This window comes from Micromys minutus, assembly GCF_963924665.1.
Source record: "Micromys minutus genome assembly, chromosome: 12".
Taxonomy (NCBI): Eukaryota; Metazoa; Chordata; class Mammalia; order Rodentia; family Muridae; genus Micromys; species Micromys minutus.
Genome location: NC_137981.1, coordinates 38,151,506 through 38,174,886, shown reverse-complemented (window position 1 = coordinate 38,174,886; position 23,381 = coordinate 38,151,506). Strand labels below are relative to the sequence as shown.

General features: G+C 43.7%; 1 protein-coding gene across 1 annotated transcript in view; it reads right to left on the bottom strand.

Moving 5' to 3' along the window:
• Positions 1-20,548: 20,548 nt before the first annotated feature.
• GNG2 (G protein subunit gamma 2) overlaps positions 20,549-23,381 on the bottom strand; it is a 91,001-nt gene continuing 88,168 nt past the window's right edge. The window contains exon 4 of the mRNA XM_080926878.1: positions 20,549-21,965. Coding sequence (XP_080783004.1) covers positions 21,837-21,965 — 129 coding nt within the window. The 3' untranslated portion in view covers positions 20,549-21,836. The remainder of the gene's footprint in view (positions 21,966-23,381) is intronic.

Sequence of the window (23,381 nt, the reverse complement as noted above, 5' to 3'; positions counted from 1 at the left end):
TCAGCAGGAGGACCTAGTAGCTCTAGAGACAGCAAGGCCTGATTTTTAAACATGAAATAAACTAAGGAGACTGCAGCCTTGGGGAAAGGAGCTAGTGCCTCTTGCTGCTAAACTAAACTAAACTTAAAAAAAAAAAAAAAAAAAAAAAAAGCGCAGTTAGCCTAGCGGCAAGTCTAATCCAGAAGACCTTTGTGTCAGTTAAAATGACAGAGCCTGGTCCATTACCTAGAAAGTCACCCCACCAGGCTCCAGTGGTGCTCCCCTGGGGACAGAGGTTCCAGGACAGTCTTTGACAGTCTTTGGCTGCCAGGCCCAGAAGATCTGAGAGGCTTTCTTGTGGAGAAGGGACTTGGGAGACTGACCTCACCTTGTCTAGGCAAAGTGGAGATCAACTCTCCAATGTTCCACTTGTCTTCAGTTTGGGCTGGGTCCTGGTGGCCAATAAGGCATTTGAGGGAGTTTAATACAGTGGTTACTGTCATCATAATCCTAGTGGAGTCATTGTGCCTCCTTCTTTGGAGACCCTGGGGTCACGGCTAGAAGCTAGGGTTTGTCTTTCGTAGTAAGCTTTTTTTCGTTAAACATTTAAAATGCAATCTTCAGTAGATCTCTGAGAAGTTTGAATTGTCTTTTAGATATATATGTGCTAAACAAACTTTGTTTTTAGTTACTTGCTTTAGGTTTAATACAGAAGGCTAAATAAAAGCTTGTTCCTGAAAATGAATTACAATTGTACTTAGTATAATGACAAGCTTAGTTCTGAGCACATTAAAGAATGTGATCATTTGTAAGATGACTGAATATTAACTTCCATGTCCTAATTAAGCTTAATAGTTTATAAAAAGTTAGCAGCTTTAATAAGATTAGGATTTTACAGTTTTATCCATATTAAGGTTTAGTCTCAGAAATTATAATTTTTGAATGGAAGCTCTCTTAGTATCAAAATGAAATGTAAGTCATAAATGTAGCTCATAAAGATACTGGAAATATTAAAAACTATAAATGTCACTTATAGAGAGATCGGAACCCTTATTTTGTTTCTTTTTTTTAAAATTCTTTTATAGCACACTATTACAGACTATTATACTTTCTTGTATGACTCAGTTTATTCAAATAGTTAAGGCTCAATGAAGTTAGCAAAGACAAAGAGGTTAGCTAGATTCACATCTTTATTTCAGTTACTGTTAATTTGAGTTGATAGACCTTAGGAATTTATGAACCCTGTTCATCAAATATATTATTTTTTATTTTAAAATTTCAGGAAAACATTACCATATAAAAATTGATCTTAATCCAAAATATCTTGGGGATCTGTTGCTATCTCCTTAGTCTAAAGAGGAGACCGGAATTGATTTTAAGCTATGTATAAACATGCAATAGCAAATTACAATTACTTATGCATAAATTTTTTTTTAAGATTTTAAACTATTAACCTTTTTGTTACAAGTTTCAAGCTGAATTTTTTGCTTGGAATTTTATAGGTCCTTCCTGTCTCAATCTTGCAATGGTCTTACAGATCCTGAGAGAAAGTTTGCATTTTAGCAAGAGTTTGAATATCTATTATCTTGAATGAGGGAACAATTTTTGTAAACAAGAACTAACAAAGGGCAGAACTCAAAGAGCTGGACAAGTGCAATTACATTTAGCCATCCTAATTGCTGTATAAATCTTTTAAAAATTGAAATAATATTAGACATAAGAGTAACTGATAAGTTATTCCTCTGCCAATTCAAGCCAGCTTTGTGGGGAAACTACTCATGGGTGAGTTCACTGGCCTCCAAGGACTGAGGCCAGGGAAGTTGCCAAGAGGAGGGAGAGCAAGGAGGAAGAAGAGAGAGAGGGAAAGTGACAGGAGAAGGGGGTGGAAAGAAAGCAACAAAAAGGAAACCAAAATGTCTGAATTATATAGGAGGGCCTCTGGGGTTGGGGGATTTGCATCCTAGCCCCTGGACTGGAGAGTTTAGGGTTGAGGGCAGCATATACCAGGTAGGGACTGAGGGATGCTGGGAGGACATGGAGGCCAGGCTTTGATCTGTAAAATATGAACCTCAGCATCTTATCCCAGTTCTGAAATCCAACAGGAACACATAAATGTACCATTTGCTGTAAGAATATTTTTTCCTAAAGGGGGTGTCACATAACATCTGGAACCTTTACCCGGGACATACAACAGTTTCCCATGGCTGCATGGGTAAACTCCACCCTCATTTTAGTTTTTAGCATCATTTCTCCAGAAAACCTTGAGCCTTCACGCTGTTTGCCCAACCGCACATAACCAGCTGGAAGAAGTGACAATGACCCTGCCTATCTCCTTCTTTTGAAAGAATACTAACTTTTAACAAGTCCATCTCTGATTATTTTTAAGCAAACATATCTAGGGCTATTATTGAGAGATGGTAGACAGAAGGTTTTATTTTATAACGCAACCAGTTCGTGTGTCTGCAGATGGAGGTAGACAACCTGAAAAGTGTAATAAGTATTCTCTATCTTATGAAATCATTAAGTTGTAGGATAATATAAGTATCTATTAGAGGATATCAAACAGAAACCTATAAAAACCAGACATCTATAGGAAGTCAGAAAATGTTGACATCCATTTGTTCTTGTTCTCTTTATGGATTCTTGTCTTACAGGTTGTTAACCATAGCCAATAAGCTTATGAATCTTAAGTTACAGGGAGTTTGTATTTTAGCTGTTTTAAAGCATATAGTGTCTTTGTTGGTATCAGGAACCGCTTTTACCTCCAGCAGAGATGTCACATGCAGGTGACAGGGACCTGCGCATCTGTTGCCGTGACAACTGCCATACATTTCCAGCATGCATTTGGCTCAGCTTCCACCTTCACCTGGAAGCATTTATGTCACAGTTTAAATAAAAGGCAGACATTCCTGTCCCCCGACCTCTTTTCTCTCTCTTCTTTCTCTCTTCACTCCTCTTGTCTCACCATCTCCAATAAAATAAACCTCTTCCACGTGGGACCGTATTGGCCTGGTGTGGTTTGTCCGGACAGGAGCTGAGATTCTATCACAACCGTCTTTTCTTGGGCTGTTTTGTTTTCTCTCTTTGTCCTAGAGTCAAATGTTCTATTGACCTAGGGACAATAAACAACAATGCTTTAGAAGACGGAGGCCATGTCTCAACTTCAGAGCCAGCTTTTTAATGAAGTAGAACAGACTAAAACAATATATTAACCATACCCAAAAGACACCTAATGTTGGGATTCTGTAAACCCCACACCACATTTACCTGACAACAGCCAGGTATACCCCACCCCTCAGTTACCTGGCAGTAGCCAGGTATGCTCTGCCCCAGTTACCTGACACTGTAAAAGGGGCTGCTTGCCCCCTCCTCTCTCTCTTGCTCTCTTACTCTCCCCCCTTGCCTCTCTTTTTCCCCTTCCTTTTCTCCCCCTCTCTCCATGTGCTCATGGCCGGCCTCTACTCCTCTACTTCTCTATTCTTCTCTTCTCTCTCTCTCTGCCTATGCTACCCTCCTAACTCGCCCCATAAACCGAATAAACTCTATTCTGTACTATTCACGTGTCTGGTCCCTCAGGGGGAAAGGATTCCCAACATGGGCCCTCCAGAGGCATCTCCCTTGCCCCCAGGCCCTGCTGCACCTCCAAGGGCCATATCTCCCCACCCCCAAACTCTTCATCCCTTTCCTAACATTGGTGCTGAAACCCAGGACATCTTTTAACAATACCTAATCCTTGCAAAATCCAGTGAACAGAAGAAAAGACCAGAGCAAGCAGAATACAAAGAAGGGTTTAAGATAAGAAATTGGACCCTACCCCTCCTCTTCCCCTTCCCTTCTCCATTCTCCCTCCACATGCTCATGGTCCCCCCCCATCTCTGTCTCTGTCTCTGTCTCTCTGTCTCTCTGTCTCTCTGTCTCTCTCTGTCTCTCTCTCTCTCTCTCTGCCTCTACCACCCTCTTAACTCTCCCATGACCTGAATAAACTCTATTCTGTACTAAAAAAAAAAAAAAAAAAAAAGATAAGAAATTGGAGGTGCAGGCCAGCTGCAGGAGCACAGAGGTCAGCAGTCAACGGCACAAGGGGTTTATGGTGCCTTCCAGGATTATACACTGGGGGTGCCCACATCACCTCAGCAGAAAGTAGCTGTACCCAGAGCTTCACGGTCATAGACAGGATCCAGCTGCAAAAAACCTAGAAAAATATATCTTTTAGAAGAGTGTGGGAAAAGGCTCTCAAACAGGAGGGTGTAGAGAAGTTCCTTATGTACCTGTGGGACTTTTCTTTTTCTTTAGATTTATTTATCTATTTCATGCATGAGTATACTGTTGCCGTCTTCAGACACACCAGAAGAGGGCATCAGATGTCATTACAGATGGTTGTGAGCCACCATGTGGTTGTTGGGAATTGAACTCAAGACCTTGGGAAGAGTAGTCAGTGCTCATAACCACTAAGCCATCTCTCCAGCCCCCTGTGAGACTTTTATAGCAGGCTCCTGCAAACCAATGAGAGGGACAGAGCAAACTTCAGTGGGCAGCTAGTACAGAAGTGGCCAGGAACAGTCTATCCCAGAAATCCTGAAAATGTTACATGGAGCTCAAAGGATATTTGGCTGTGCTCAGTTCTATTCCTATCTCTGCAACAAAACTTAAAAACATAAATCCAACAGACAACGGAGAACAGAAAGAGGTGGTACAACAAAAAAGAGAGAGAAAGGAAGGAAGGAATGAAGGAAGGAAGGAAGGAAGGAAGGAAGGAAGGAAGAAAGGAAGAAAGAAAGATGGACGAACTCTCAGATATATGGGGCCCAGTTCCACTTATTCAGTAAAATCGAAAGGACGGTAGGGTGTCTCCATCCCAGAGGCCAGGTCTATAGTCTTGTTAGAACTCCCCTCTTATCTCTCCAAATGTCTGGACTCCAAAACAGAGCAGAACAACTCACTGATAGTTCCAAGCTTTAGAAGCACATTCTTACTTTTAATTTGCAAATTTGGGGCAGTTACAGTCTGGGACCCTTGGGGCCTATCAAGTCCACTTTGCCTGCTCCCTCTGGTTTCTACCCCAGACCCCTGGCTCTGAGTTTGAGGTCTCCTAGGGATGAAGATTGCTGGGGCTTCCAAACATCATGGAGTTTGTGATCCTTGGGAAAAGATCATAGAATTAATCCAACTATAATTTTAAAAAGTATTGACTAGCTGCTAGAAGGACAATCAATATCTGAGTCAAATTTGAGATTACCGTGAAGGAAGGGTATACAGAAGGACTTTTAAAGAGAAAGACAAAGCAAAACAAAACCACACGAAGACCTTCAGTATCTATGTGAACAAGTGAAAACTGTTCTGTTCTTCTAAACTAAGTGGTTAAGGCAGCTCAGAACAATCTGCTTATCTGCATAAGCAAGCTGCAAGAGCACAAAGACAGTTGGTCATATCATAACAAGTAGATACTCATGGTTATCCATTTCTTGTGGCCACTGAATCACGGTTACTGGGAACTTATATTTTAGGGACTGGAGTCAGAGACAGTGGCTGGTGGGTACCAAGATTGATGCTTAGCATAAAATGTAGCTTTATTAGCCATAACAGAGTCTTTTTTGATGGTCCAAGCTTTCCCCATCATGGTCAAAACCTCTGAAAATGTGAGTCAAATAAACCTTGCCCATATAATCTGTTAAGCCAGGCATTTTGTCATAGCAGCAAACAGTCTGACTACTATAGCCAATAGGGCACAGTTATTCACCTTTCCATCCACAAAGCCACTTTCTTAGTGAAGGTCTTTGGTCTCTGCTATCTCAAGCAAAAACGTCCCACCTATTAGTCAGTCCTTCCTGCATCCTCTTATCACAATGCAGCTGGGGTGAAATTCTAAGTGCCAAGTCAAATCTTGACACTTTGTAGGGGCTCAGTGGTGCATCTAGAATGAAGTATTCCGGAGGGTTTGGCCAGGTAAAACAAACACCAAAAAATAAACTACAAAGTTTGTTTTATTGTGGGAACTTATGGGATGTTTCTAAAGAAACAAGTATTTGGCACAAAGATTTATTTGCTCCAGAGGGACAAAGGGCAGGGAATAAGAGACAAAGATGGGAAATAGAGGATGAGGGAGAAGGGAAAGGAAAAAGGGGGGGGGGTGCCTCAGAGGGACAAAAGACTGCCTCTGGATAAAGAGGAGGCAGATGTGCTCCATAGGCAAATGGCAGTTTGTAAAGGTAAAAGGGGAAATCCCATGTTCACATGAAGTGTTTAATTTTGACTGGGCTTGTTAATTGGAACATTGGAGGCTTTTGATTGTTGGACTCCAATACTTTGATAGCTGGACCTTGTGGTCAGCCTCAGGAGGAGGAAGTGGCCAGATAAGAAAATAGACCTTGGTGGCCAGCTATAGGAATGCAATTGAATGGTTTTTAAGAAGGCAGAGGGAATGGGGGAGAAGAACAAAGCCCATCAGAGTCATGATTACCGTGCTTGGGCTGGCCAGAGTCCCTTCAATTTGTTTCTTTAAGTCACCAACAAACGGTTTATACTTCTAGATTCATGACCTTGTTGTTTCCAATAGTCACACATATTACACCACAGTCCTTATCCAGTTCCAACCAGGCCTCCCTCTACCACATTAGAACGGCTGCTTACAACCTAGCAAGCCCTCCTAAAGCAAGCATCACTCTGCTCCTTACCTGCACTTGACCATTCTTCCCAAGGCTGGGAGCAGCAAGATCAGCGGTGTATCATAAGCACAGGAGCTGTGTTTGAGAAAGCATCGTTTCATTGTTTGACCGGGCTTCTCCAGCTTCCCTTTGACTTGCTGCTCATTTGCATTCAAAGGTGTGTTGTTCTCTCACTGTTGTTCTCTCTTGGGGGAGCATTGTCACCCAAAGTGAAGTAACTTCATTTAAATTATTTATTTGTCTGTACGATATACTTACCTAGCATATATAAATTTTAAACATAAATAATACATGAATATAAAATAATAGTGTATTCCTACCCCATGGCCAGGCATGAAAATTTTTTCTTTCAGTTGTTGGTCAGGGTTAGGGTTAGGGTTAGGGTTAGGGTTAGACACGTCCCTAAATCATACAGATTTAGCTACCTTAGCTACCACCTAGAAGTTGAAGGTAGGATTTTATTTCTGAAGATACCACATACTTCAAACACAGAACTTGCAGGAGTCAAGCCAGAACTGACCTGGAAAGCTCCTCCACGAGGAATATCTTTCATAGTATGAGAGGATGCTACGCAAGCTGACAGAGGAGGAACAATCGATAATCCTACCCAGCTGTAAAATCTATGAACCAACCATAACAATGTTTAAATTGACCAGGTATTCCCAATGGTGCAATGGTGGCACTTTTACCTTGGAGGGGGGTTCACCAACATGCATCTAATTGAACTTAAGAACCACTGGCTGAGTGGGAGAAAATCCGTGCCTGGTACTGTCAAGTACCCATGGCTGGAGAGGCCATAGAGACTCAGGAGAAGATGGTTTCTAATTGTACTCTAAATATATATCCTTCTACTACAGGTATAAGCGCTCATCCCTCATCAAAGCAGCTTCTTTTGTGACAAATGAAGGCCACTATAGAGACCCAGGATGGGTCAAAATGCAGGCATCAAGTGACTGAATCACATGACTTTATTTGAGACATTCGTAATGCGACACCTACACCCAAGGCTCAGGGAAAGTTTCAGAAGAGGGGGCTGAAAGATTGCAAGAGCCAGAAGACCAGGGTGTCCCCATGAGGTGCGTATTTCTACACATGAGAAGCTGCAGCACACGAGCTCTCAGTGTTGCCTGGGTGAGGCCAGTGTAATGATACCGCCAGCTGACCTGCCAGTGCGGTCCATAGATGCCACCCCTAGACGGACAGCGGAGGAGGGAGGGAGAATCAGCCTCTTCCAGGGTGAGCTTTCACGAAGCTGGTCAAATCCCAAGTAGTCAGAACAGGACAAGAATAATTGAAAAGATCATGAGTTTGATTGAAGAGTTCATGAATTTGGGAGCGAAGTCATAGTTGGAGTAAGAAAAAGAAAAAAAAAAAAAAGAGGCTGGAGAGAGATACGATGCTCACGCGTGAAGTTTCTGCAAAACATTAAATATTTTAATATTAAAATATTAAAACTGTTGTATATGTTTAGATGTTGATGTCCGTGCATCGAAAAAGTTGATACTCCAAGTAACTTTTTTTCTAAAGATCTGTAGCTTTGGTTTCTTCCTGCTCTCTCTGCAGTTAATTGTCCTCCTGGACCCCTGTGGTTGAGTTAGGGAAAGGCTAGAAGAAGCCAAGGAGGAGGAGGGTGACTGCAAAGAAAGACCAACAGTCTCAACTTACCTGGACCCCTGAGATCTCTCAGACACTGAGCCACCACCCAGGAAGCATACAGGAGTTGGTATGAGGCCCAAGGCCCCTGACACGTATACAACAAGGATGGCTTGATCTGGCCTCAGTGAGAGGAGATGTATCTAACCATCGAGAGACTTGAGGCCCCAGGGAGTGGGGAGGCTTGGCAGGGTGGGGGTGGCGGGAGGATGTGGGGTTGTGGGGGTGTGGGAGTTCCGGATGGGGAATGGGGGGTGAGGTGGGGTGTAGGGGTGGGGACATCTTCTTGGAGATGGGAGGAGGAGGAATGGGATAAGGAACTGTTGGAGGGTGGACTGGGAGGGGCATAAGAACTGAACTGTAAAAAGAAAGATTAAAGATAAGAAATTAAAGGGAAAGAAAGAATGAAGGAAGGAAGAAAAAAGAAGGAAGAAAGGAAGAAAGGGACGGAGGGAGGGAGGAAGAGTGAGACAGAGACAGACAGAGACAGAGAGACAGAAAGAGAGAGAGAGAGACAGAGAGAGAGACAGAGAGAGAGAGATGTCCTTCTAAAAACCAGCCAGTAGAGGGAGCTACTGTTTCTGTCTAGGAGCTGGAAAATTCCCACTGAGGAGACTCCTTGATTTTAATTATTGTAATTAATGGTAAATTCAAGCAGTCTTCCACAGGACACAAATTGACAGAGATGCCAAGTGCAGGAAGCCCAGTGGAGAGGCTTCCCAAAGTGCTATTCAAACTCAAGGTTGCAGGCCTCATTCCCACTACATAATTCAAAAATCTGTGGGATTTAGGACGTGCAGTGTTTAGGTTCCTCAGAGCAATCTAGGCTTTCTGAGAAATTATTCCCAAGTAGAAAGTCACTGTTGGCTGCGAGTTGTGAAGAAGCTGCTGTTCCTCAGTCCCAGGTTTTAAAAGCTATCTCTGCTCAGCCACACATTGGTTTTGATCCGTTCTTTGAGACATGATGTCTCTACACAGTCCTAACTGTCCTGGAACTCACTATGTAGACGGTCTGGCCTCCCACTCACAAAGATGCAGGCAAACACTCATATGTATAAAGTTTGAGTGAATAAAAACTGGAACCTAGGTCAGGACTAACAAAACCGTGATTCTCAGTAATCAGGGATAACGGCCCCCCTGGCATGAATAAGGTCTGTAGGATGTGCTTCTGGTGTGGCAGACCCTCTGGTGTCCTGGTGCAGAGCTAAGGGAGGAAGAGAAGATGCTGTTTGAGGCATTGGGATTTGAACCCAAACCAAGCCTTACTGACGGGGGTTTTGTACAAGGGACTCAGCGTCTCTAGCTCGTTTATCACACTGCAAGATGGTCCTATGGGGCTTTATGGAGGCTGTCAAGAACCCAAAGCATAATCTAGATACATTAGAAACTTTCACTCTGACAAAGTACCTGACAGAAACCATGGAGAGCAGGAAGGACCTATTTCTGCTCATGGTTGCAGAAAATTGAGACCACAGTATGCTATGCTGGTTCTGTAGAGAAAGCATGTTCAGGCCGTTTCTTGCTTCTTGGTGGACAGGAAGCAGAAAGCCAGTCTAGGCAGAAGCGGGTATAGCCTTTAAATAAAGACTCCCAGTGTCCTACTTCGCAGCTCCACCAAAGTTTCCACAGCCTTCCAAACTGCTATCATCAACTAGGGACCAACTATTCAACCATGAGCCTTTCGGAGTATTTCATATTAAAATCTTCAGGCAGGTACTTAACCCATGCTAAATTTTAGTATCAAGAGATATAGGGATACTTCAAGAAATGCCCACGTATGAGAACCAGGATAGGGGCTATGGATTAGAATGAAACCAGAAGGTCTTAAGATAGAGCATATACCAGGTACCAGGTCTCCCCTCCCCCGCCAACCCCCTCTGGTTTATAATCGGAAGTGGAAATCCTAGGTTTTAATACAAAACAGTCCAGGAAGAAGTGCCTAACCTTTTGATGGTGACACACCATTGTCAATTATAAACATCACACAGAACTATGCAGTCTGGTTACAGACACATGGGTAAGTCATAAAAATCCTTACAATGCTTGAAGCCAGTTTGTCATTTTGTGTTGAGCATTATCCATCACTCTCCTTGTGTGCATGTGACTCATGGGGCCACGGGTTGTATGGACACTGGTGGCTCCCAGATTGCCTACTTCTGACTGTAGGAGCTCTGTACTTGCCTTTAAGCTATTTGCTAGACTCTGAGGTAGGCCACTGATAACAAGGTGAAATGACTCTTGCTTTAGCTGTACAACTGAATTCTGCCTCCAAAGAAGCTCAGCTGATTGTTTCCTCTTTATGAACAAAGCCAGTTTTGCATTCCTTTGCAGATTCATCAGTATTTCAAATCTATAAATGTTTCTGCCTTCTGACTTTCATTTTGAGCTCATTATGACATCTGCTTAATTTACTTATTAATACTGAGTTAAATAAAATCTTTGATATGTGTTCTTTCAACACTCATGTCAGTCGTAATTTTGGTTTTTTTTTTTTCCACATAGAAAATGATCCCTTAATTTCCTGCCTAATTATGAACTTGAAATCAGAAATGGTTTCCTAGAAAGACTTTAACAACATCTTAGGAGACAGTCCAACACATTTCCCTCTTTCTCCTTTAATCATCTTCTCTTTCAGCTGGGCACAATGGTGCATGCCTTTAATCCCAAGTGCTCAGCAGGCAGAAGCACAGGGATCTCTGTGGGTTCAGGCCAGCCAGGTCTACATAATGAGTTCCAGGACAGCCAGAGCTATACAGTGAGATCCTGTGATTTGTTCGGAGTTTATTGCTGTAAAGAGACACCATGACCATGAAAAGTCTTATAAAGGAGAACATTTCATTGGGGCTGCCTTACAGTTTCAGGTAATGAGTCCATTATCATCTGAGTGGGAAGCATGGCTCCATCCTGGAGACATGGTGCTAGTGGAGACAAGAATTCTACATCTTGAGTCACAGGATACGGAAGGAGACTGCTTTCCACAACGGACATAGCTTGAGCATAGGAGGCCTCAAATCTACCCCCAACAGTGACCAACTTCCTCCAACAAGGTGACACCTACTCCAACAAGGCCACACGTCCTAATAGTGCCATTCCCTATTGCCAAGCGTTCAGACACATGAGTCTATGGGAGCCATAGCTATTCAAACCACCATATTCCACTCCCTGGTCCCCATAAGCTTGAAGCCCCAACATAATGCAAAACACATTTGGTCCAACTTCAAAAGTCCCCATAGTCTATAGCAGTCTCAACAGTGTTTAAAGTCCAAAGTTCAAAGTCTCTTCTGGGATTCATGCAGTCTCTTAACTATAATCCCCTATAAAATCAAAATCAAAAAACAGGTCACATACTCTCAACATTTAATGACACAGGTTATACATGACCATGTCAGATACAGGGAAAGGAGCGTAGTGAAAAACACTGGGCCTAAAGGCAAGATTAAAAACCAGCAAACTCCAAACTCCTTGGCTGATGTCAAAGTACTCTTCAGATCACCAATTCCTTTTTAGCTTTGTTGACTACAGCACTTCTCTCTCTCTCTCTCTTTCCAGGTTTCACTCAGTTCAAATCACCCCCAGGATTACTTTCTTCCCTGCTTCTACTAGTATGGACTATTAAGCAGTGCTTAAAACATTCCACTCTTTTCCAAACCCAAAATCCCCAAATTCATATTCCTCCAAACAAAAGCATGGCCAGGCCTATCGTGGCAATACCCTAGGTCCTGATACCAACTTCTGTCTTAGGGTTTTATTGCTGTGGAGTGACACCATCTTATAAAGGAAAATCATTAGTTAGGGCTGGCTTACAGAGTCAGAGGTTTAGTTCATTATCATCATGGCAGGAAGCATGGCAGCATGCAGGAAGACATTGTGCTGGAGAAGAAGCGGAGGGTTCTATATCTTGATCTGTAGGATACAGAAGCCTGTTCCAGACTGGGTGTAGCTTGTGCATAGGAAACCTCAAAGCTCACTTCCTTAGGGATACACTTCCTCCAACAAGGCCACACCTACTCCAACAGGGCCACACCTACTCCAACAGGGCCACACCTACTCCAACAAGGCCACACCTACTCCAACAAGGCCACACCTACTCCAACAGGGTCACACCTACTCCAACAAGGCCACACCTACTCCAATAGGGCCACACCTACTCCAACAAGGCCACACCTACTTCAACAGGGCCACACCTACTCCAACAAGGCCACACCTACTTCAACAAGGCCATATTTCTCAAACATGCCACTCCTTGTGGGTCAAGCCTTAAAACACACCAGTCTATGGAGATCATACCTATTCAAACCACCATATTCTGTTTTGCTTTTTTTTAAAATCTTCTCTTTCTACTTATATCTGCCTGTGAGTCATCCTCTGAACAGTTCAAGTACTTTGAATGATGCTTACATTTTCATCCACAAAAGAGCTAGATGAGAAGACCTTCCCCAAATAGCAGGCAGCTCTCCACAGGCTTCATGTTTCTTTCATATTTTTAAATTTCTGGCCACCAGTGATCTCCTCCGTTGATTAGGACTTCTGCTTCTGTGAGTTGTACCTATCACCACTCACCAAATTAGAGGCTAAACCGATATATTTTAAAATATTTGTATTTACCAGGCAGGATGACTCACCCCTGTAATGCTCACCCTTGGTGAGCAGATAATAGTCATGAACGTGAAGTCAGTCTGAGCTACGTAGCAGGCTACAAGGTGACACTTAAAAACATAATACAACAACTGAACATAAATTATGTGTTGTTAAATTCATTGAAAATCTAAACAGCAAACCCTTTCATGTTGGCATGTTTTTTTTTTTAAGTTACATTTTCCAGGACAAAGTTATGGTAAGAAGATGGACATCATGACCCCGTGGCTTCTCAAACTTCTCACTCTGGGAGGTAATGAAAGAAAAGGCAATACCCAAGGACTATTACTAATTCAGCCTCCACCTTGGAGATCCCCCAAAAAGACCTGGGGGACCCAACAGAGCTCCTGGAGCTCTCTGTGAGAACTGCCATTATAAAATAAACACAAGTCACCTACAGATGGGACCAGTGACATTTTGGTGGTGGGATGTGCTGGTACAGTGTGCTAGTCCCCATTTGAGAATGCCGGTTTGCTTTCGCAAGCCTTCTGGGACAGCTTTCCCTTGTATGTGCATGTGGAGGAATGCACGCATGCGCAGCGGCATCTGTTGATCTGTGCTGTGATTCAGATCCAAGTTTGCGTGGGCTTTCACGTGTTCTTGGCATTTGGACCAAAATGGGATAGGGATGGGGCAGAAATGAACACCCCTTGTCTTATCTTTCTTTGGTGCTCTGGTGAGGATTACAGCTATGTAAGGATACTGGTCTTGCTTTTCTTCCTAAACTTTGCTCAAATCATGGCTGGAGGAGAAAAAGCCCCAGATGCCTCCCTTGCCAGTGGGATGTCTCTGCTTCTGACCCACTGACAGTTGCTGAGCTTAGTTGACACAGCATCTGCTAGAACAGCAGTTGGAAAAGGAAGAATTCTTTCTCCCATCCTAAAAGTCTTAAAGAAATAATCACATCTTGGACCATCCCTGATGTAATCAATATTGATTCTCCTGGCATAGGTTCCATGATACCAAGAAATATTCTTTGTGCAAGGTAAACCTGACAGCTTCTGCCGACACTGTCTAGACACCACATCAGCCCAGTGAAGAAGAGGTTAAATATTGACTTACAACACTGAAGTCTTCATGCCAGAGAGATAACCAAGATGTGTGATGTTCACAAACTGTGTATCTTATAACAACACAGTCAGAACTTCCCTTAAGCCCTCCCTCTTTTGCATTTTCATCCCAATTTACACTCTAGGATAGTAAGTAAGAACAAAGTCTTTGAAATCAAGATGAATCTACATCGGCATCATTCATCTGCTATTTGGGAGAATGCCAATGTTTTGAAACCTCACATTCTCTATCTACAAAAACAGGATGAGTTTGTTTGGGTTCTTGCTAGGTCAAGGCTTGGGTCAGTGGGTTGACTGTAGGGAGCTTAGTGGAAGGAAGTCCTGAGAATGACCACAGCAGGCAAAAATATAGTAAGAGGAAAGGAGGCATGGGCCTGGAGAGATGCTCTCAGTGGTCAGGAACACTATTTTCCTACAGAGGACGTGGGTTCGATTCCCAGCACCTGTGTCAGTCAGCTCACAACTGTCTGTAACTCCAGCTCCAGGGTATTCAACACCCCAAAGAAGCTTCTAGGCTTCTATCTGCATATATACATAGATATACATACGTACATACATACATACATACGTACATACATACATACATAGATCAGAGATAAAGTTTTGAAGCTTTAATAAGAAAAGCAGGTAGATTGAAGGAGCAGAAGTTGGTGACGTGTGTTATTGAGCTGGTTAGTATTAGAGATGATTGGGACAAGCCAGTTAGAAACCCTCAGGTCAGCTGTAGAAACTGCGCCCAGAATGATCCCTTTGGAGGGTGGAGTATCACACATTGTCCCAGACTCTTCTTCCCTCATTGGCTGAGAGCTGCTTCGGGGAGGGACAGGAGGGGGTGGAGGGGACAGGGAGGGCACCCGTTTCCTCTGGGAAGCCACAGCCTACTGAAGCCACTCTGCTGCGGCTGCTTCTGAAGTCAGAAGTGGGTCATGCATGTGTTAGGAGGCACGAAATGTGTCTGTTTCAGGAGACAGATGATGCTCTTGGAATTATTGTGGGAATTGACTGGCATGTTATGTACAAAATGCTGGGCCTCATGACTGATGTCCGGCTAAGTGCTTAATGCATGTTTGCTTCATTCTTACTGCTATTGCTGTTGCCAAGGTTATTATCATTGAGCTTTCCTAAGTGACAGGCAGATGACGATGCTTAGAGGCTTCCAGGAATGACGTAATCTGCAGCCTGTATGGCTTTCTATGACCTCAGGCCAAGTAGGCCAATTATGGGTTATTATGGTCCCTTGGGGGACACCTTTAATACCTAACTTCATGTTAATGCTGGGTTGAGTCACCATATTGTATCATTAGGGACTAGGGACAAGGAAGAAAACCATGGCATGTTCAGTACTGATAAAGATCGGTTTCTAAGTGGTCTCCACCCATGAATAAACATTAACTTTCTTTTCTTCTTATTTTTTAAATACATTGTTAAATTTTGAGTGCAAAAATAAAATATGCACAGTCAGTTGTTTGGGGTTGAAAAGCAAGCTTCCGTGCTACAGAATAGCATATGACAAGACTCTGCTGTGACAGTAAATTCTGTGTCTGTGCCATTCACTACGGTAGCTGCTGGCTGAGTATGGCTACTGGACACTTAACATGAGATTCGCTTATGTGAGGAGCTGAAACGCTAATATTACTAAAGTCTAGTTAATTTATAGCTAACTTTGAATAGTCACCCATAGGCAGAATAGAGGGCAATCAGTCGGTGGTCTCAGTGATAGAGAATGAGTCCCCTCCCTCAGGCCTCATCGGTGTAACGTCTCTGGGCACTGCACCTGCAGAAGCCCACAGGCCCTAAGGTATTATCGATGAAAACTGACAGAATGCCCCGCCACATCTCACTCACAGGTCAGGAGAGTGAGGCCAAGACCTCAGCTTTGGACCATTGTTCTGTGTGGAGAACTTCATTCTCAGTGACCTTAAGGATGGAGAAGGAGTAAAGAGAAGTTTCCACAAGGGGTATTCCTGGCTCCTGAGATAGTTATAGTTTCCAGAGAGACAAGATTCTCATATGGTAGGGTATTAACGTCAGCATCACCCTCTCTGGCCCTGCTCTCCTCCCAGCTTCCTGTGCTCTTGGTAACCTGCAATTGACTTTTATTTTCCCCGTTAACCCACAAGCTCCAAGACTTCTACTTTCTCTATTGGCCCACAAGCTCCAAGCTCTATGCTCGACTCTGACACAGCACCTCAAATACTGCAAAATACCATTTGTTTGGTATTTGGTGAAAGGGTAAGGTCAAAGGCAGCAAGACTTCGGACTGCCCTCCAAAGAGGAGCAAGATGACGTTGCTCAAAAGAGTTGTTTTGTATCCGTTATTTTTCTTATCACAGGTCATGATAATCCTGAGGGGATTGGCCCATAAGCAAAGGGATTGAGGAAGCAAAGAAAGAATCGCACGGCCGTATAAGGAAGAGAACCCTGGAGAATCCGGAAGATCGGCAAGGCCGGGCCTGTAGTTTTAGAGCCTTGAAGGAGGCTGTATGTGGCTGGTGGACCTTGAAGCAGAGCACCATGGGGTTCTACGTCTGGCTAGATCAGTCGGTCTGGCAAGGAGCTCAGTTTCCTTGGGATGCCTGTTCTGCCCACGTGACCACAATGACTCTACCCCAAGCCTAGCTTGTGAGGCCTTGGTCCCGGGACATTGCCAGGCACTTTTCCTGGGACTGTCACTGCCTTTTTCCTGTAATTGCTGGCTTGGTCAGAGCTGACAGGATCCGGATGCTGCAGAGGGAAGCACAGAGGACAACAGGGCACACAAAGAACCCGACCGAGCACGGGAAGCCAGCCGGGTGTACAGTGGACCTACTTCTGGGCTCTTCTTAGGCAGTTGTGACGATCCTGCCACCTGCAGCTGAACGAACCCGACTACAGAGCACTTGGGTGCCGTTGCTGAGAGTGGGAGGAGGTGAGGGTGATCAGAGCAGAAGCAGTGGGTGTAGTAGACAGAGTTTGAGCCAGGGAGTGTGGCTAGAAAGGAAATGTACCGGGAGCTGAAACAGGGCTGCCTAGAGCAAGTAGTGGCCGCCGTCCTTTCCCACCGCTTCCTTTATGACACTTGTTCGTCTGGTTTCTTTCACTTCTTTAAAAATTTCTTTTCGAGACAAGCGAGGAGTGTTTAGGGCTTTGGGCTGAGATCCCATGGGAACCTGGAGCCTCATTCTAATTCTTCAGCTCACGCAGTTGGCTCACAGTGAGGACCGAATGTGCTTGAGGTCACCAGACATCATCAACCTGTAACTTAGGGTAGAAATGTAGTTTTCCAGCTCCACTGGGAGTTCTCCCCGAGGAAGGGCTGAGAACCCAGGGGCCCCTTCATTGAAACCAATTCCGCCTAACTCTCCTGATCCTAAATAGAAGATGTAGATTTGGGGCAGAACCAGAGGGAAAGGGATTTCCCTTGGCAAATTATTTGCAATTTGTGGATTGGAGCTGACCCAGCTCTAATTCCCTCTGTCACTGTGAGTGCTGTCTAAAATGTGACTGGCTTATTAAAGAAGGAGCGCTGGAAAAGATCCTCCCTGAGGACCCAGATGAAACAGGAACAGAGCCAAAGTCCACCGGCATCCTGACAGGGGCTCAGGCCCGGGGCTGGCTGGTTCCTCACCTGCCTTTCTGTGTTCACTCCTATGATGCATGCAATTGGTGCCTTTCTTTAGCACTAGGAAAAGCAAACAATGCTAGATACATGTTAAGTCAACGTCGGAGAATGTGAGTTCATGAGTGTGGTGCGGAGGGGTGGGATCTTTTCTTTGAAAATGCATCTCAGGTGATTCTGAGGCAGGAGGTCACCATCTGAGAAGCAGTGATGGACTTGGAGCAGTAAGGCATAAACTTCACCGTGTGGCTCCTTCAACCACGGGTCAGAGATGCCAGATGATGCTGACAAGAGTCCTAAGGGAGCCAGCACCCCTTTCTTCACGAGGAAGACCTACTCCTGGTGCAATCTGAGGGACAGTCAGAAGGCTTTCTTAGCAGGGTCTAGTAGAACAGACTTATAGCCCCACTTACTGGGGGAGGTGGTGCTGAGACAGGAGGATTATGAGTGTGAGCATTGCCTACATAGAGAGATTTCAGGGCCAGTGTGAGCAATATGGCTAGATCCTGTTCAAGTTTTTGTTGTTGTTGTTTAATCAGAAGAAAGCTGAGCATGTAGCTCAATGAGCATTCCCAGCATTTATGCAACCATAGATTCAATCCTGGTTCGGGGCGGGGGGTGGGCTTTGTTGACTGAAATCTTCAAGGAGCTTCTGAATCTAGAATGCTCAGGGTCTGTTTTCTCTAGCACAGTTGGAAAATCACAGGCAGGGAATAACTCACTCTGAGTGGGGCTACAGCAAGTTAAAATCTCTATACATCTGATTGGTCTCTCTGGTCTAGCCTGCAGAGCTCTGAAGACCCTCCCTTCAGTATCTCTTTATTCCCAAAGGCTATGCATGAGGCACAGTGACCAAGGGAGAGGGTTTTACACAGAGCTCCAGATGTGTTTTCTCTTAACTCTGCTATGAACAGGCTCCTAAAGAAAATCATCTTCTCTGTTTCCCTGTCATTCTGTATTTCCAGGTTCCTCTTAAATCAGTACTGATGTGGGAGGTGGTCCACAGGTCTTTGCAATCAAAGTAACCCCATAGGAAATGAATCTGAAAATTCCATTTATTAAAACAAACACACAGTTCATGTGGGATAAAGATGTGTACATCACATTCAGGTTATCCTGCTTTAACATTTTTAAGCTGGGTGTGGTGGCTCATGCCTTTATTCCCAAGCACTCGAGAGTCAGAGGCAGGGGGATTTCTGAATTGGAGGCCAGCCTGGTCTACAGAACAAGTTCCAGGACAGCCAGAGCCACATAGTGAGACCCTGTCTTGAAAAAACAAAACAAAACAAAACAAAACCCAAACAAACAAACAAAAAAAACCACCAAAACACAAGACCCCCCAATTTTTCTGTTTTCCCCTCTTTAAAGACACATTCCACAGATCTTATACAGGAAAAGTGTGAAGATCTGAACAATTGTACAATTGTTGGGCTGTGAAACAGTAAATAAACACATAGTAATTCATCATTTGCAAGAGCAGCTAGAAGCAAACAGCAAGGAAGAAGAAAAAAGCATTTAAAAAATCTGCTAAAGATCACCAGCTTGATTTCTCAAAACGCATCTGTGAATACAAGTATATGGGAAAAGGTACTATACTTCTTCTTAAATCTGATGATTTAAATTATGTTATACTTACTTTCAAATTTAAAAACATTTTAAATTGTAGTTGATGTTTAAATGGCTCAGGTATTTTAATAGACATCGCATTATAAGTATGACATTTATTATTTATTAATTCCATGGCAGATTTTAATTGTTATCAAGGTATATAGAAATGAGTGTTTTAAATAGTTAAAGTTTCCTATTAGTTAACTTAAGATAAAATTATGCTGGTGACAGTGATGGTTGACATTCCAAAAGAATTAAGCTCTTTGGAGATCCAAGTAAACAAAAATGTTTTCCCTTTAATAAATAAAACATTGATAAGTCAAAACTGATCCCAGCGATAGCGCCATACTGAAGGATGTGAAATTGTAAAAAAGAGACAGTATTTTCCTGAAACTTCTGTATGGAAGAGGATAGTTTCCAGCTTTTTTATTCTGTGAGCATGCTCACAAGTAATTTGCAAATCTTCAATTTTTAATTGTTAGACCTGTATAAGGGGCACCCTAAAGATTATGTTTCTGTTTTAATTGCTTCAGAGATCTAAATTTGAACAGAAGTCCCGATTCCTCCTAGTGTACCCCCCAACCAGCAGAGTAAGTACCCCAGTCACAGATGTTGACATGTGAACACTTTAAATGTGATACTTTTAACTGATTCTACAGTATTCTTAATCGAATTATAGTGCAGTCCTGTAAAGATTGAGAGTGGGCTTTTTTGGGGGGGGGGTCTATTTGTTTTGTTTTTACCATTAAATACTCATGAGCATCCTACCAACTATAACAAATCCCCAAGACCCTCCTGAACAGAAGTTTCAGGTTACAGAATCGCATTTGTACATTGATAATTGTTCCAGTATCCTCTTCTCTCCCACCCCAGGCATAAACTTTAACTAGACATAGATAACTTCTTTAGCTGAAAACCCATAAAAGAGCTAAGAAAAATATCTTACCAAATCTATTTCAAAAATGCTTCCTTGCCATAGGAGGTCTTTTTAAACCTCTTTCCTTTAGAAGTACCGCCAACTTTTAAAACATGAGGAAGAGAATGGCAAGAGGAGAAAATACATTTTGCTTGGATTTAGTGGTCTTTTAGGATTTGAAAACAAAAAGATGTGTAAGAGGCTCTCATGGACTGGGTAGATGACAGATGAAGGCAGGCAAGGCCTTCTGATCTTGATGGGGGATATAACTGTAGTGGAAAAAACTCTCCCACTGTCTTATTGTGGGAAGACAGCACTAGCCAAAGGAGGCCGTAAATAGGGTAGAGAGGCTCTGACAAACGGGGGAGAAAAAAAGCAGTGAATGCTTTGAAATTTTGGGGGAGTGAAAATTGAGGGCCCACGTCAGCGGGAAGAAGAGCCAACTGTGAGGGTTGCTCAGAGCACAATTCGGGGACTTTGTCTCTCAAACAACAAGCATTCTGAGGGTGGCCACGTCCCTTGGAGCTGTGGGTTTATTTCTTCTGGTGTTTTGAGCTATGAACGTGGAAAATATTCCTTTGCCTAGGCTTTCCTCAGTTCCTGGAGAGTGGGAACGTGCTGATTTTATATTCTGACAGTGCCTTCCCAAGACATCGTGAATCCCTGCCTGGTCACCAGAGTGGGGTGACTGTGCTGCTCTGGACCCTGGGTAAGCCCAGATGCTGTGAATCGGGGAAATCTGTCAAGTGGTACTTATACGACACTAGGAGGTATTTCAGGCATGGCTAAGGCGCTGAAGTGATCTCTACTATCCAAATACAGAGGATTCTTTTCCCTCTCTGGCCTCTTTTTCTCTCAGTTCTCTTCTTAGCTTTCCAGCTGAACAATGGAACTTCTGAATGGATGCAAAGGGGGAACATGTTCATGCAATATTACTCAAAAACTATCACAGAGATATGAAAGCACCGGTCACAACACATGGTTTACTTTTACTCGCAGAGTCAAACTATCATATACAAATATTAAGAATAGTGGTAAGAGAACACAGAGAGCCGGCATTGTGGTGTGTGTGTATGTGTGTGTGTTTTCTTATTGTTATCCCCAAGAAGAAATCCCATGGGGAACATCTTTCTAAACATCTCTAAACATTTCTCAACTGTTTACTTCTCCTTGGAATTGAGTCTAACACACAAACCCAGTCTTATCCCCACGGCCCTCTAATAGAGAGGGGTAGAGAAAGAGAAAGGGAAGGAAAAGAAAAAGGCACAAAAGACTGAACATGGAAGCCATTAAACTGGACTGTGGCTACATAGGGCGACATCTTATCAGAGGGTTTTTGAAAGACAATTCTCATTCCCAGAATGTCGGTCACATCTCAGCTCAGAACACCGGCTTTAATGTTTATTTCGTTTATAAATATGAAGCAGAAATGTAAGGTCTTAGAGGGACAGCGGAAAAGAAGTGACACCAATCTCGTTTTTTATACATTGCCCTCCTCCAGGCCGGTCTGCAGGGTCGGATCTCTAAAGTTGGGACATGGAATCAGCTTTCATTCTCATAGGGGGACAGTTCTTTAAACATGCACAGCCCGGAGTGTCCAGGATGGATCTCCTTCCTCTCTTTAAATGCTGCGGACAAGAAAGGCGCCCACTTTGCAAGGAATTCTACATCAATGTCCCGGGAGCCCCGACGCTCTTCAGCCTCCTCTCAGAGACTTAAAGGATGGCACAGAAGAATTTCTTCTCCCGAAAGGGGTTTTCTGAGGCCGGGACTGGGGTCAGCAGGGGGTCTTCCTTGGCATGTGCCTCACAGTAGGCCATCAAGTCTGCAGCTGCCTTGGACACCTGCAAGGGAAGGCAGAAACATCTGAGAGGACAGACAGGCACGGACCCAAACACCACCACTCAGCCACTCAGAAGAGCCGCTCAACTCGGGAATCGGGTTAGAGCCAGCCTAATTCCTTATACTTTTGTATACCTTAGTTGCTGCACCCGAGTCCCAGCACTGGTGGCAGGATTATACAAGTGACATAACCCAGGAAAGATTCAATCCCACAAAAAGGATGCTCTGAACCTAGAGAGCCACTGCTATTTCTCTATAGCCACGCCCCTTCTTCCGGAATCCTCCTAAGGATGCCTACAGCCAGGCTGGTTTCCCTTTTCAACCAGGAGGTATATCTCCGCGTGCGCGCGCGCGCACACACACACACACACACACACACACACACACACACACACAGACAGACAGACACACACACACACAGAGACATATCATGTAGTATAGAACATACACATTACAGTAGCACCATGTGACTCCAACCAAGGAGGCGCCCATTAGAGGGACTTCGCTGTTTTGGGAGATGAGACAATGCGGTGCCCATTGCCAGCTCCTTGTGAGGAGTTGTGTGTGATGCTTTCCTCTGCGCGTTTTTGTTACTCGAGGAGCTAAATTTAATTTTGAGAGATAAGCTGACTTCTGTCGATGAGGTAGGTGATTCCCCAGAAGGATGCCATTTAGAATCAGAAACATGACGTCAGTCATTAGATTCTTATATGACACGGTATGCTTGTGCGGAAGGTCACTCCCAAAGTTATGAAAACACCACCACTGTACAGTGTGAAAGTCTCTCATGGTGACCACTGCAAGTATAAGCTTCTCTAAGACTCAGGCAGATTATACTGTGACTAAAAACATACCACGCTCCTCACTACAGGTGGGCTCCATGTATCTCCACAGTGATGGCAGGCTAGCTTATATCACAAGTGATTTGTTCTGGCCAATGAGACGTGAGCTGAATTAATACTAATTACTTTGGGGCAGAAGAATCAATGAATGACCTGTTAACAGGTTGGACAAAGAAATCAGTTTTATATTCCCAGTCAATAAATGCTCAGCTTTTATTTCTCTGTTCTCTTTGCCACAGGCCAGACAGAAACAATATCCTAAACAGACACTGCCCCATAGGCGAAGATTTCTGATGACAATGACATGGTGCGGAGTGGCAGCTGCTCTGATTGGGGGAAAATCTCACAGTAGCTCTATAACCATAAGCCTGCTTTGTTCTTGACATCAAGTTAAAATTTCTCTTGCTCTGTAGTAGAAGTGGAAAGTGCCAAAAATATGGGAACAATTACTTCTGGGAAGCCCAGCTTACCTTGATTTGGATACCAACACTGATATAAGTTTCCCATGGCTGACTTGATGCAGCATTACCAACCAGATGGCTCAACACAGCACCCGTACATTCTCTCACAGTATTA